Raw genomic sequence first — 16,394 nt, 5'->3', positions numbered from 1 at the left:
AGTCTAACAAATGAAGTGTTAATTTCCACGTGATCTATATGTGAGAATAATTCAAAGTTTTTCAAAAATATTATGTTTTTCTTATATTGACCGAGATCCTAACCAATATATGGAGGTATTATTTGATGCCAGACAAAAATTGTGACAAGAAGAAATTGTATAATGCGGGGTAAAAAATAACCCATTGCATATGATGCACTCGACTCTGAACTAAAATTACCTAACGATAAACAGTACAGCTGACTAGGATCACCTGCATATGTATGTAACAGACTTGTGACTTGTGATGGTGTGTCAAATAACAACAAGGCTGTTGGTTCGAGTTTTGACAAGACGGTTTTCTTTATTAAGATCATCATCAAAACCCTATAATGAAATGGCAAATTATAAATTTTTAAGCATAAAAACTATAAAGCTATTAAACAATATAACGTTACATGTACAATCAATATATCATATAGCTTTATCAAAATCCAAGGGAGATAATTCAATTATATGAAAATTACACAATAAAATATCCCATTGCCTTAATCAATGAATATTAACAATAAAATCTTTACAATAATTATCTCTCCAATGTATATGTACATAATGAATTATTGTTTGGCATAAAAACAATTAACAGGCATACCATTCAATGGGAATGGGTCAAATGCTGTACAACAGCATATAAGCTGCATACACACAACAGAAAAAGGATAATTACTCAATATCTACAAATCAACAATAAACAGCTTTGTAGATATCTTCACTAATCATAAAATAAAGTTTACTTTAAAAATAAGAAAAAGTGAGACAGCAATGTATTTACTATTTACATGTAACTCTATATACCTAAGGTCTCACTCTCACTATATACATTTACTCCAGAAAAGTGATTCAAGAATTAAGTGCAAAAATTACAGATTTCACATTTAATAAAATTAGAATCTTATTACTGATTAGTATGAAAAAATTACGTACCATGCAAGAGGAAATGTATGTCTCAATTTTAAATGTCTGATATGAAAACTGACCAAACTACACTTCCATCACCTTCCAAGACCAAGCAAGAAATTAATCAAAAACACAAAGAAAACTTGGAGGGAAGCACAAAAGCCAATAGAAAAACATTAGACAATACTAAAAAACCACTGAAACTAATGCAGGTGTCATAACAGTATTACATTTTGGTTCACGTCAAATCATAGCTTACGCAAAATAATCCCGGAATCTTCCCTTCCGATTCGGGCATTTTGATACGAGACTGGAGCTGAATTTTTTTATGAGATGAATAACAACATGTAAACTTCCTGTTTTGACGAGATTTATTAAAATTTAGGGCGTGCTGACTTTTCTATATACTGTCAAGAGAGGGGATTGATTAGGCCCTGGACTAGTTTTTCAAGCACCTGCTAGACTTCGACCGAAACAAACTTGCGTGCCTTGCTGGTTGGCTATGTATTTTTGGTACTAAAATCTTTATAAAGAATGGTTTTACAAGATCTGAAAAGGAAACTTTTCAGAAGTTTGTTTTGAATTAGTTACATCTACTCAAACTTGCTTATTTTTGGTAAGAATATATAGCAGAAATTAATACTGTTGTGACACCTAAAAGATACAAAATGACTATGGCCAGAATATAATTAGCGCCCTGAGGGTAACTCTGGACCTCTCTGGAAAAGAATAATTTAAAAATCAATACACTTAACTACAGATTAAATGAATAATTATATAATTCAGCTTTAGAAGTGTGCTGCAAGTAAAAACATATACATATTTAAATTAATGAATAAATGCACGTGCAATATGCATTACTATGCACATGTGCACAATAAATAAAAACATGAATCTGTGACATGTATAAATGTATTTCGGAATTATTGTATCTTTTTTTAGTAGTTTCGGTTTTGTTTTTATTTTGTAAACCGGAAAGCTGGAAAACAACAAAAGCCCATGCTGTAGTCACATGGTTACATCAGTGAGATCATCAAAGTTTAAAGACATATATTTACATTCGCTGTGTTTTTCTAGTAAGCTTACTGTGTAATTGATTTCAAAAACATTTTCGTGTATACTCACGCGTAGAAATATGCACGGAGAAACGTGCGTTAACCTGACGTCACAATGAGACTGCAGCGACGTTAGAAAATTTAATGCAATATATATAGGTCAGCGAGAAATTCAAATATTGAGTATATTTCAGTAGCCTCCAAACAGGTAAAATGTAAATATAAGGAATGTTTTTTAGTTTAGTGTGAATTATTGGTGTGTGAATCACACAGACTTGCACATAGGCATATTTTTCATGAAGCGCTAGCTCGCTTCATGAAATATGCCTACGTGACAAGTGTGTGTGATTCACACACCAATAACTCACACAAAGCTAAAAAACGTTCCTTAAGTAAACAAACACCTTATAGTTCAATGCAAACCAACAGGTTCTTGATTCTAGTTTGATTATTAATATTGATTTTGTCGGATACAATAGGTACTATCTAGAGCTCTGTTTTTGGACTTTCGGTTTGCAAATGTAAACATGCTGTTTACAGGGGGGTTGTGAACATGTGCCACACGGTATTACGAGTAGTTGTTTTGACACTTCCTGTAAGAAATCCTCACAGTGTTGCATAATATTCATGTAGGTTTGTAGAGTTGTATATCTCGATAAGTATGCTAGATGCATGTTGTTGTTTACCTATTTTTTTGCATTTTTCTACATGTTTTACTTAGTTTTGGGTATTTTTATCTTCGAGGTGTATATAAAGGCATCATTGTTCACAATTTAAATTAACAATAGAATGTTTCGTACACATGCACGACAGTAATGCACATCAGTATTAAAGTAGAAAATAAATATATCAGTTTCTGAAAATTTATGGAACGCAGATCTAGTCATAATACAGTTCTGTTTAAAAGAATGTTTTGATTAAGTAAACTTCATGTTAAATTAGAAGAGGTTTAGGAAATTGTTCCACATACATGTCTTTTGATTTACATATGTTGTGATGTTAAATCATACAAATATCTTATATATCATGGGTAATCGGTAAGTTTGGGTCAGTTAGACATGTGATGGTCACTTTATTATACAAGTTATATATACAGGTAGTTGTTCGCTGCTCAAGATAATTCTGAATGAAACTTGTGTTTAGTGAAATAGATAGTATTGTACAATTTATTATAAAATAGTGTTCAAAGAAGTTATTTGTACATTGAGCATATCACTTAATGTGTTCTTGTTTTATGATTTAGATGTTCCTACCACCTTTTTGGCTAGTAAATAAATACCATAAACCAATTTGAATTGTCGCTTTGCCCTACTTGGTCACATTAAGAGTTAAGCGTTAAGGGTCACGATAAAGTATAGTTCCCTTGCCGGCAACAGATGAGTTTTCAGATATAACACATGAGTCTGGAATTCGGCTAAGTTAATTTCTTATTTTTGTTCATGTAAGCATAGACATTGAATAAGGTCATGGACAGTTGAAGTTAATGTAATATTGAGTACATGCATATACATGTACTCAATATTTACATTAACTTCCAGTGCCTTTTATTTAGGTTAAGATGTAGTAAATGTCTTTAGACTAACTTGTTGGTGCTAGATCCGTTATTACCTCGTAATCATTTCAAATTTCATTAAAACTACATTAATTTTCTTCCCAATATTAGAATTAACATTATTGTAAAGAAGAGGCCATGAACATACAAATAACCGTTTTCTGAAAGACTGTAGGCGATCTTGATACATGTTCTTTTTCTGATATGATAAAGACTTCCATATTTATAACTGCTTTTCTTAATATTTCATCGGAAATGACAGTTTAAACCATGAATTTTCATCTTAGTTGACTACAAATTATGCCCGAAAACACTTAATTAGGGCCCCACAAGGATTTGCGGGTGCCCTATAATAATCACTCTGTCTGTCTTTCTGTCCGTCTGTCAATCTTCCGTCCACAAATTTTCTGTTTTTTCCTAATAACTTTTTTTATTGTAGTCCAATTAAGTTCAAATTTGGTATGGTAGTTCAGTAGGCAAAAAGACATATTTTGATGCGAAGTTTTTTTCTATGTCTTCTGGTTTGGAGCTGGGTGGTGGGGTAGATTCCTTAACTTTATATAAGAATGAATTGGCAAAGAGAGATAACTTCTGAAAATGTTCCCATTGTAAACTAAATACTGCATTGAATGAGTCCCTTGTTAATTAGCTTTCCTCCATTAAGAAAATCCAAAGCATTAATATCTTTATCTGTCACATTGAGATTAATTACCACCTCTGTCTGCAAATGAAGTTTGTTATGAAGTTAAATCTATTTGGAATGCTATGAACACTCTGAAATGTGGATTGAAGTATAAATGATTTTACTTTATTTTTGTTGAAATACCCTACTTTATTTATTTATTTATTTGGCTTCATGAAAATTCAAGAATATTATTAATTTTAAAGGCAGTAGGGTAAAAACCTCATTCTATCATTACTGAAAAAAAGTTCTTATTATAAATTAAGAATAAAATGATGAGAGAGAAGTACAATTAATCCCTTGGGATTTAGTCTGCTGCAGAAAATTTAGAAGGCTTATCTTTATCTGTCACTTTAAGATTAATGAAAACCTTTGTCTGCAACTGCTGTTTGTTTTGAAGTTAAGGTCTTGTCTTCATGATATATATTTGCATTCATTAAAGGCTGGCATTTTATATAACACAAGGTCCATTATTGTTAGATATACATTCGGTGTTGAGTTGTTCTTTACTGCCTTATGTAAAATAAATACAAGGATATTATTTAAAGGTTTTTGGATATTCAGGAGTTATCTTGAAATTTTAAGAATACAGTTGTTGTTTCTTATTCGTCATATATTTTTTAATCATTCCATAAGCTGCACCCTTATAATTCTACCCCATGGCGGGACCCTTGCTGACTGGTCAGTTTTATAGTTTGTCCTAATTAAATTTATAAGTTATAAAACTTCATTAAAAAATATATTTCTTAAATTTGGTATATCTGTAGACATCTTTTATGATATACATGTAGGTCACATATGTGCTTAAGAAATATTTTGACTATTGTACATATGATATTATAAAAATCCTAAAATACATCTGTATACTTCTATAATAATTATTCTTTGCAAAATTTTATAAAAAGGATTAAAAGCTTACTTGCAACGTTAAATTAAATTTAACAAAATGCATTTCATAATATACAAGAAAACATTGTTAAATATTTATATCATTGTTTTGTAGATAGTCCCACTACATGGGATCTTATTTACATATGTAGGGATGGTAACATTCACAAACTATCCAAGGATACCAGAAAAACGTCTATAATGATAAAGAATACTGAACCATGGCGACCAGAGTGTGTGTACAGCTCCCCCTACAGTCGTAATCTACTGGTCGGAATGTTTAATTATCACAAAAAGACAAGCAAGGTAATACGGTATAACGAAAACGGTCACGTGATACAGGCGATACAACGCAACAATACAGGACAAGAACTGTATAAATTACCTACCTATATAGAAGAAAACCGAAATGGAGATGTGATTGTGTCTGACTTTATTGATTTGAGTCATGGTACTGTAGTGGTGACAGATCGTGATGGAAGATATCGCTTCACCTACAGAGGACCTCAGTCAGGGTCCAAACTTTCACCACGTGGGATCTGTACAGACGCATTTTCAAACATCCTTGTGTGCGATTATTTCACGGACACAATACAAATGGTTGACAAGGACGGTAATTATCTTTCATCATTACTTACAAGACTACAAGGAATTGACGGTCCAGTGGGACTGAGTTATGATGACAAATCACATCTTCTTTGGGTTGCATCATGGAAAAACAACAGTACAATATGTGCATATAGATATATAAACAGACAAAATTATCTGACACTGTAATGATTTCACTCCTCCATGGCACCTGATCCCACATCTGATGTTTTGGAGGTTAGTGTTTGCTCTGCTTCTATTTTGTATTGTTTTATGGAATTTGAGATTGAATAGTGTTCGTTATTTCTTCATCCTTCTTAGAAATTCATGGATCATGGATCTCGACAAATGTTGATTCGAAATATCAAAGCTGAATTTTCTTTAGGGTTCATTTTCGTTAATTTCAAGGTACACAGAGACCCACTAGTTCTTCTAGACAAAGAGGTATAATTTTTTTACATGAGATGTGTTACACAGTAGATGACTGATTGTTTCAGTTGAAGACATGCATTAAATTTTTTTATTAGACCAACGTTCTCGAAAGACAGTTCGGGAATTTTGCTGTTAACGTTGTTCTCCAGCTTCTTCCTCAAACTACTTCTAATTTATAAAGTTTGCGCAGTAGCTAGTCTATGAAATATATGGAAATATATAACGAACAGAGTTTTTAAAAGTCGAAAAGTCTATTCAACAATACAAAATAGAGGCAGAGCAAACATTGACCTCCAAATCATAAGAGATAAGATAGCTCTTTATTAGTGGACTTGATTTCTTGATAATTCTACCGGAATGTAAATTAGGCAGGTCGATAGGTCAGAGGATAAGGAGGCCCAATATACATGCAAAACTCGTGCGCATCTGTCTCAGTGTCTGACGCTAAGGAAGCCAAATATGCATGTAAATCTCGTGCGGCTACCTTTGTTTTTGACGTCAGTGGGCGTGGACTATTAAAATTGGCATTGGAGTTCTCCTGTAATCTAAATCTTTGTATACATTTTTAAAATCTAAATTTACAATTTATTTTATCATAAAATGGAAATGTAAGGAATCGCTGTCTAGTTAGTATAGTATGCCAGAGACATCAACGATTGTGGGAAACATGGGATAATTTATGTAAAATGTATGCACTGTATGAAACATAAAATATGGAGATCACGAACAGTATTCAAGATCAAAAGTCTATAGAACAATATGAAATGGGAGCATAGCAAAAACGGACCTTCAAAACATCAGAGATGGGATCAGGTGTTGTGGAGGAGTGAGTTTCTCCTGCCCACCGGTCACACCCACCGTGTGCCCCTTGTCATGATCAGAAAATTACGGAAAAATCCTTCGTCAATTCAGTGTAAAATCTCATAACCCCAATCAATTGTTACATCAATGAGTTAACACCAGAACAACAGTCTAGTTTACGGAACAGAACATTTAATTGCATATTCCATCCTTTGTGCTGTTACACATGCTGGAAGTTTTGTTACAGGCATGTGGAACCCACTAAAGCAAAGGCAGCTCTCAAAAATCTACAGTTGCTGGTCAGGTGTGATGAAGGCGTGTTCATTCCTAAACATGTCAGAGATATATCATTGGAGATCGTAGGGATCTGTCAAGAGGTGACGGGAACCTCCAGTCTGCTCTGTACTTCTACCAACAGTCTCTCAGACAAAAACAATTTAATAAAATACAAAATGTTACAAAAGGAAGAACAATCATTATAATTGCGTTACTGTGTTAAAGATGTGATTTTGTGTGATACTGATATGGTTTACCGTTTCAATCCTCGTAAACCACGGTCAAAATGTTTTATCTTTCATCTTCTATCTAAAATCTAGTTTAATGAGAATGACTGAGAGTTTTTAAATGTTCACAGCCCAAACCCTTTAAGTTGTGATGTGTACAGGTTTTAATATTTCTGTATTGACAGTTCATTCAGTCATCTGACGATGATTAAAACTAAACTCTTCCCTTTGTTTTACTTCCTCGTTTTTTAATGGCGTACACTCATCGAGAAGAAATTGTGATGAGTGGATGTCGAATGGAGAAGTAAGTAAAAGTACATACTCTGAAAAGAAATAAAATCTTGAGAATTAAAAGAAAAAAACTTTCTTATCTAGTTCAGAGAGAGAGAGAGAGAGTCCTTTTACGCTGAAATGATAATTTTACAGATTTTTCCTTTCCTCAGTTTGATCTTAAAAATTGTTATATTGGACTCATAATTTATTTATCCATTTGTGTACTTTGCATGTTATTTACATCAAAAGAAAGCGAAAAATTGAAATGACTGTACAAAAAGTACACACAGAATTACTTTGAATTGTAATGTAAAAATGATTAATGAAATAAGATCATTAGTTATGAAATTTCACAGAAATATGTATTCTTCCAATAAATTTTGGACAAAATTTCTGTATTTAAAAAAAATTCTACTAAAATTATCGGTATGTTGATATCGCTGATGGAGAGGTACGGAGCACGACAAAAAAATTAAAGCAAAAGCATGCGGAAACCAAAATTTAACTCATTTATTTTCTATATTTCGCAATATTTTTCGACAATTTTCTCAAATATATCTTTAAATTGTTCTATTATTATGTATTTATATTTCTATTTAAAGTATTGTGACAAAATATTGTGATTTTTTTCTGACCCATTTATGAAAACGACTGTGAAAATGACGGCTCCTAAAGTGACGGCGCACCACACTTTTGTTAAATTATGTGGTAATTCTTAAAATATCGCCAACATAGATCCAAAATATGCATAATAAAACAAGTTTGCTTTTCATATTCGTCCACAAATAGCAAACTGAAATTTTAGACCGTGAGACCTCTGTATAAAGGATATAAGGAAAAACGGGAAGAAGATTTTCGACGAAAACTTTATCCGGACTGTAAAGAACGTGATTGAGAGTCACTAATATCATATTATATCTCATAAATACCTGCAGTTTTTGGTTTTAAAACAAAAAATGAATATTCCTCACTTGTTTAATAGATATGATATTAAGCTTGACAAGAAATGGTGTTTGGATGTTGAGTAGATAAGGTAACGAAACTGTGCAGTGGTAATGAAAATGTTGAGAAAATGAGAGATAAATCAAATATTTTTTTATAATGCCTGTAACGTCGAAGATTTTGCTGCTCCGTGACTTAATGGCATGTCCTGAAAAGTCACTCAAAATTGATACCAATTTACAACATTTTGATATGATATTTTGAAGACCATATAACAGTAAAGATTCTTTTATATTATGTGTGAAATTTTGAAAGTAAGGATATTTTTTCTGTGCCATACAATATAGCAACATATTTGAAATGATCCCATTTATATGAGGAGTGCTTAGAAGTAGATTTATATAACGTGTATTTGAGATTAGCGCAAGGGATTAAAATAAGGATTGGCTTTAGAAATTTGTGAAAAAAGACATTGGTGGGGTGTGCTCTCTAAATGAATCTAGCTATGGAAGGGGAATTGCTTAGCTTTGATATGAATAACGATGTTTTATAGAATATACCCTCGAATGTGTTAGTAAGTTAACATTCTCACAAATCATCAATTCCATTTTGAAAGAGAAAACACTATGATACATTTGATTAAACCAATAATCTTTTTTTTTAAATTTTGCTTTGGTATTTACAGAGGAAATTGAAATTAAAAAAAAAACTTTTACCTGTTTCCATGGCAATGGTAGGCATTTAGAAGTTTTTGAATGTTGACCGAACAAAAAAATGTCTAATCATTATTTCTGTAAATTTTCATTACAATTGTTCAACCCACTTTGGAAAACTACTAGCTGTGCGTATATAATCCTTTTATCTGTTTCTGTCATTCCTAAGGCAACTTTTTGCAAAAGATTCTATTTTTTTAAAATTGAAATTACTTTGACAGAATGTATGAAACAATCCTTCCTTACCTGTACAGTTTGTGTGAAAATCAAAGTTTTGCAGTTTTGGATTTTCTTCTGATTCCATGGCAACGATGGCAACGATCAGTGGTTTGAAAATTTTGAATGTCATTCGCACAACTACGATTACTGTTTATCCTTTTTATGCAAATTGATTACGATTGTCTACGGGATCAGCGAAAACACTTCTGGACAAAGATCTTCACCTCTCGTACGTTTCTATGACAACGGTAGCCATATTAAAAATGAAAAAAAATATTTTCCACAGGAATACAGCTGGGCATCATTTTTTATGAAAACATCTGGTAATATTGCCCCAGCCATGTGCGAGAAAGTCCCTGGATTGGCCTCTCTGTCCCACAGTGGGATTAGATCCGCAACGTAAGGATCTCTTTTACATACGACTCTAGAGCAAACGCTCTAAACACTGAATGCGCCACGCGAGCGAACTTATTTTATTTGAAAGAACTTTATTTTTATCTTACATGAAATTGCTTGATCAACTCTAGAAATTACTTTATGAAATGAATTCTCATAAAGTGGATGTGGATTCATATGTGTGTTTGGAGAAGATCTTGGATCCAGTAAAGTTTCATGCCATGACAGTTAAAGGCTAGATTCTACAAAAATAATTATGGCTTTAATAGAAACATTTTTTTTTTTTAGATATAACCGTCTCTACCTTGCGATGACTAATGCGATTTCATGCATTATTAGCCACTAAAAGAATTGACATTATATTTTATTTCGCATGGGTCAAATGGATAAGAAAACTCTCTAGCTCCTCTGACATTTAATTAAGTTCTTCTGAGCTTTTCTGGCTCTCTGTTTCCAGATGCTGTCTGTCTGTGTCTTTTTTCGTATGTCTAGACACCATAATCAATTTTTAACTACTTTCGAGAACCACGGGACCAATTCCAAATACATGTATCACATTGTTTTCTCTGTTAAAAGACATTCCTAATTATTTGAATGAAGGACCATGTATGGAATCCAGATTTGACATGAAAATATATAGAAAACAACTTTAAAATCCTTATCTCCAGCACAACAAATCTAGGAAAATAATAAAAAAACATTTTGACAAAGTGTAAATTCGAAATTTGTTAAACTGTGTGGACTGAAGATAAGATTGATTACCAAAATATAGGCATGTATTTTGTCTTTTGTAAAAAAAAAGAGAGAGAGAGAGAGAGAGAGAGAGAAATGGCGCTCATGCACGGGAAGTTCTAGTTTTTGTAATGGAAGTTCATATATTTGTTTGTTTGTTTTATGTTGATAAATGCTCCTCTCGAGAATTTTTTACTCATATGGAGATGCCGCGACTTAATGGAAAGACCCAAGTAGTTTCAATGCCAAAAAATCTTCATTATAGAGACACAGTGATTCAAAGTTGATGAAGATAGATATTTTTCTAAAGTCCACACATCAATTCTTAAAAATTTTAGGTTTTCATAAAACCACGATTGTGGACGCTTTTTGAGAAATTTTCTAAAAAGGAAAGACATTGTCTGGCCCAAGTTAAGACTTAAAACAAATTAAGATATTGCTTTTAAATTACTCCTTTCAACCTAATTGTACTCATACATGTACACTGAGAAATTGAACATTTTACTATGGTCTTGAATCCAAAAGAGAGGGATATCATTAGACCGAGGGCTTTGATACAATCTTCGAGTAAAAAAACAGAACACATCTCTACTCTACCCTGCGCAAATTCAATGTTCTTTAAGAGTTTCAGGCTAATAAAAAATGTCTTGCAACCTTCATATTATGTGATAGACACAATGCTTGTTTTTCTGCACTTATATTTTGCATCCTTTGAACGCCTTGCAGTGCAGTTGAGTTTGTCAGAAACTTCGCTATACTGTTATTATTTCCACACATCCTTCGATTTATGATAAAAATATCATTAAAGAAAATCACGCTTTTGACTCATTTTGCCTTTTTAAGGTATTCATCGACATACATGTTCCAAATCCTATTCGTGGATGGTGAGGGAAGATTTAAAATTCATATATGAATTTAAGAAAAATGCATATTTTACCCACCTTTCTCTTTAACTTTTTTTTCACAAATTTTAGGAATACTGCTTATTGGTTACTTTATTAAATGCACTGTCCAAACAAAAATATTATTAATACTTTATTCATTTTAACTATGTTTGTTAAGACAGTTTATTGAAGAAGGTATATATTAAATATTACAGGAACGTGACATCAGCTTGTCCCTTACCAATGGCAATCTTTTACTGTGTCACTTGCATCACCACTCTCATACAGTGTAGAAGTATGGACATATCCTTCCCAAATAAATGTGTTTTTCTACAAATATTTATAAAATGAGCCACTGGATATAAAAAATTAATAAAATACCGGCACCTTTTTTGAAATAAAGCGATTGCAAAACAAATGATTGTGAATCCACGGCATATAATTATAAACCCATAGTACATAATGAAATTATAGAGCCACAACATATAATTATGAACCCATCGCATATAATAATAGAACCACAGCATATAATTATGAACTCACGGGATATAATTATATGATAGAGCCACAACATATTATTATGAACCCACAGTATTTTATAATATACCCACAGTATATAATTATGAACCTACAACATTTAATAATGAACCCACAGCATATAATTATGACCATACACCATATGATAGACCCCATATACAAGGGTCATTTAATAAGTAATGCAACATACAGTATATCATAATGATTGTTGAGGCATTTATTTTTATTTTTTCGTAGTTGAAAAGTTCTACTTAAGAGGTCCTAAAGACAGAAAACCCCATGATTTTTCTTCTTGTCTTCGCAAAAAAATCACTTTTTAAGTAAGCTTGGTCACTACACTGAGGGAAAAACTGTTTATAAATTATCTCTGCCAAACAATGAAAATATCAGCGCATGTGAAAACTGTGCTTTTTACATAAATTACCGAATAACTCATATTTAATATATGATTTTATATGTAGAAAAAAAAGTTATCATTAATGCAGTATACTTTTCAGATGGAATCTATCACTCACTATTATCACTAATATGCTGCCCAACAATATGTTGGATCAACGTTGGGCCGATGAGCAAAATTACCGTGGGCCAACGTAAGGTTACCAACAGTGGGCCAACGTTGGAAAAAAAATTGGGCCAACGTTGGCCGAACTATGTCTTGCTATCTGGGTCTATACGGTCACACAGCGACTGGCTGTTGGTCAGCTTTGATGTCACTTATACAAATGTGCAATAGAAGGAGCTAATGGCTGCTGATGATGCTACTGACAGAGAAATAAAACGATTGCAAAACAAATGGTTTTGAATCCACAGCATATAATTATAAACCCATAGTATATAATTATTTTATAGAGCCACAACATATAGTTATGAACCCACAGCATTTAATAATGGACCCATAGCATATAATTATGAACCCACAACATTTAAAAATGAACCCACAGCATGCATGTATTATAATGAACACACAGCATATAATAGACCCACGACATATAATAAAAATATTTTTTAAAAAAAAATACATTTTACATAAGGCAGCCGTGGTATTCCATACATTTAGTTGGTTTTTACATCTTGTTTTATAAAAAAAATCCAGGAAGTTTTTAGTCAGGAAAATTTTGGTGTAAAGAACAAAGTGTCGACAGTGCTAAGGGTTGCTCTTAAAATATAATTCCCCTGCCGGTAGCAGATGAGTTTTCAGATTTAACATCTGAGTCTGGATTTCGGGTAAATTTAATTTTAATTCTTTTATTTTGGTCATAGACACTCGTTATAAAGAGATCACTAATTAAGGTCATGGACACTCGAAGTGTATAGTAAATATTGAGTATATGCCCATACTCAATATTTACATTAACTTCCAGTGCCTCTTATTAAGACATGATAAAATTCATTGGTAGACTTTTGATTATGATTGATTGGCCTGCATTTTGAATTAAAGTAAAAATACTGTTACAGTTGTTATTGATAAAAGGGCCTAGATAGCCAGTATTCCACAGGTGACCGATTTGTAGCTTTAATTTATGTTTTGGTATGATTCCTGTTGGTCAAATATGTGCTTTCAAAAAATTCTTGACTATTGTACATTTGATACTATAAAAATCCTAAACACACCTGTATTGATTAATTGTTTAAAAGCTTAATTGCAATATTAGATTTAACAAAATGTATTTCATAAATTACCAAAAACATTGCTAAATATTTTTTTCATTATTTTGTAGCTAGGCCTAGCATTCTAAAATTACGTACCTTCATGGACATGCTAGGATACAGCATTCAGTGTAAAGTCCGGCAGTGTTCTCTATGTCAAGGAGACACAGAATTTTACTGTAACACGTGTAACCAAGAACTATGTCTACAGTGTAAAGAGAGACATGTTATTGATCTTGATACCATATACCACGATGTCGTGATTTACCGGGAAAGATATGAATACATTCCGAAATATGAAACCTGTGTGAGACACCCGGACAGACTTTATGACAAATACTGTCATTCCTGTAAACTTCCTGTCTGTATCATTTGTAAAGAACACATAAAACATATCTTTCTCTCTTTTCTCCACCAAAGGACAGAAGAGAGAAAACATAAATTACTTGATATAAGAATAGCATATAAAACAAACCGTCAACAACACAGGGAAATTATTCACAACATCAGAAGTGAGATTCTTTATAACAGTTATTTTTTCTTTCAAAAATCAATACTGATTTTAAAACAGAAATCTCCAACCGTCAATCTCAGATGTCAGCGAAAGCAGAAAGAATTAAGATTCTCATAAACACTGTGATATATGATGTTAAAATTGGTCACAAAAGATTTGTTAATGAATTAAAACAACAGAAAAGGAAAATGAATAGACATCTTTCTAGCATAGAGAATCATGAAAATAGATGTGAACATTTTAGAAATAGACCTGTCAAATTCCTCTCCTTCTTAAAGAGAAGCCGTATCTCCAAGATAATGAACATTCCTAATCTTAAACAACGCACCCTGCTCTCCATGATATCTGGTGAAATGAGCATGGTGGATGTCATAGAATTACTGGCGGAAATCCATATCATCGAAAAAAGCATTGAATGTCCTCTTGAACTGATGCCTATACCCGTGTTACACAGATCTGTCACATTAACTGGTGTTAGTAACATTTATCATATCTCTTGTCTAACATCAGACCGACTTTGGATCAGTGATTATAAAAATCTTATTCTGATCAACATGAACGGTGAAATACTGCATCAGCTTATAGGTATAAGTAGTGAATGTGGAAAACATACAGTGAACACTACATGGGATCTTACTTACATATGTAGGGATGGTAACATTCACAAACTATCCAAGGATACCAGAAAAACGTCTAAAATGATAAAGAATACTGAACCATGGCGACCAGAGTGTGTGTACAGCTCCCCCTACAATGGTGATCTATTGGTCGGAATGTTTGATTATCACAAGAAGACAAGCAAGGTAATACGGTATAACGAAAACGGTCACGAGATACAGGCGATACAACACAACAATACAGGACAGGACCTGTATAATTTACCTAGCTATATAACAGAAAACCGAAATGGAGATGTGATTGTGTCTGACTTTATTGATTTGAGTCATGGTACTGTAGTGGTGACAGATCGTGATGGAAGATATCGCTTCACCTACAGAGGACATCAGTCAGGGTCCAAACTTTCACCACGTGGGATATGTACAGACCCATTTTCAAACATCCTTGTGTGCGATTATTTCACGGACACAATACAAATGGTTGACAAGGACGGTAATTATCTTTCATCATTACTTACACGACTACAAGGAATTGACGGTCCAGTGGGACTGAGTTATGATGACAAATCACATCTTCTTTGGGTTGCATCATGGAACAAGAACAGTACAATATGTGGATATAGATATATAAACAGACAAAATTATCTGAGAGTATAATGATTTAGAAAATTGCATTTGCATGGATCTTACAAGATAGCCTCCAACATCGACAAAAGTTGTTTGGAAATATGACAGCTGAATTTTCTTTAAGGTTTATTTTCGTTATTTTTAAGGTACAAAGAGACCCATAGCCACTTATTCTTCTCGACAAAGAAATATAATTTTTTTTACATAAAACGTGTTACTCAGTAGAAGACTGGTTGTTTCAGTTGAAGACATGCAGTAAATTTTTAGACCAACATTATCTTAATTTTTAGAAAGTTCGTGAATTTTGCCGTAAACGTTTTTCTCTATCTTCTTCCTCAAACTACTGCTAATCAATAAATTTTGCACAGTAGTAAGTTTATGACATATATGGAAATATATATTGATCAGAGTCTTTAAAAGTCGAAAAGTCTATCAAACAGAACAAAATAGAAGCAGCGCAAACAATGACCTGCAAATCATCAGAATTGGGATAACTCTTTATAAGCGGAGTTGATATCTTGATACTTCTACCGGAATGTAAATTAGGCAGGTCGATAGGTTAGGAGACAAATCTCGTGCGCATCTGTCACCGTGTCTGACGCTAAGGAGGCCAATGCATGTAAATCTCAGGCGGCTGCCTTTGTATTTGATGTCACTGGGCAAGGGATATTAAAATTTAAATCTGTAATTATGAAAATTAAAAAAAATTATATAAAAATTATAAAAATAAACCTCCTGTAATTTAAATCTATGTCTACATTTTTAGAATAAATCTACAATTTATTTTACAATGAAATGGAAATATACGGAATTCACTGTCTAGCTAGTATAGTATGCCAGGGACATTAACGATAAT

The 16,394-nt window shown here is 32.7% G+C and overlaps 2 protein-coding genes and 1 long non-coding RNA gene across 3 annotated transcripts; 2 read left to right on the top strand and 1 right to left on the bottom strand.

Annotated features, from left to right (window-relative positions):
* Window positions 1-244: 244 nt before the first annotated feature.
* On the bottom strand, window positions 245-1,318 carry LOC134271874 (uncharacterized). The gene is made up of 3 exons (XR_009993103.1): window positions 964-1,318; window positions 632-713; window positions 245-366 (listed from the first exon to the last, which is right to left on the bottom strand). It is a non-coding gene; the product is annotated as an uncharacterized LOC134271874 (long non-coding RNA).
* A 3,923-nt stretch (window positions 1,319-5,241) lies between these two features.
* LOC134271888 (uncharacterized) lies at window positions 5,242-7,667 on the top strand. The gene has a single exon (XM_062754118.1). The coding sequence runs from the start codon at window positions 5,315-5,317 to the stop codon at window positions 5,888-5,890; it is 576 nt and encodes a 191-aa protein (XP_062610102.1). The 5' UTR covers window positions 5,242-5,314; the 3' UTR covers window positions 5,891-7,667.
* A 5,586-nt stretch (window positions 7,668-13,253) lies between these two features.
* On the top strand, window positions 13,254-16,198 carry LOC134271887 (uncharacterized). The gene is made up of 2 exons (XM_062754117.1): window positions 13,254-13,357; window positions 13,852-16,198. The coding sequence occupies exon 2, from the start codon at window positions 14,375-14,377 to the stop codon at window positions 15,566-15,568; it is 1,194 nt and encodes a 397-aa protein (XP_062610101.1). The 5' UTR covers window positions 13,254-13,357; window positions 13,852-14,374; the 3' UTR covers window positions 15,569-16,198.
* Window positions 16,199-16,394: the final 196 nt, after the last annotated feature.

The sequence above is a fragment of the Saccostrea cucullata genome, unplaced genomic scaffold (genome assembly GCF_032062105.1).
Source record: "Saccostrea cucullata isolate Sc308-1 unplaced genomic scaffold, CSIRO_AGI_Scuc_v1 ctg1462, whole genome shotgun sequence".
In the NCBI taxonomy this organism is placed as follows: Eukaryota; Metazoa; Mollusca; class Bivalvia; order Ostreida; family Ostreidae; genus Saccostrea; species Saccostrea cuccullata.
The sequence above is the reverse complement of the archived record's forward strand: the minus strand, read 5'-3'. Positions and strand labels throughout refer to the sequence as shown.

What these genes read in the sequence shown, in the direction of transcription:
- LOC134271887 (XM_062754117.1), top strand. Translation starts at nt 14,375, where the DNA reads ATGTCAGCGAAAGCAGAAAGAATTAAGATTCTCATAAACACTGTGATA.
- LOC134271888 (XM_062754118.1), top strand. Translation starts at nt 5,315, where the DNA reads ATGATAAAGAATACTGAACCATGGCGACCAGAGTGTGTGTACAGCTCC.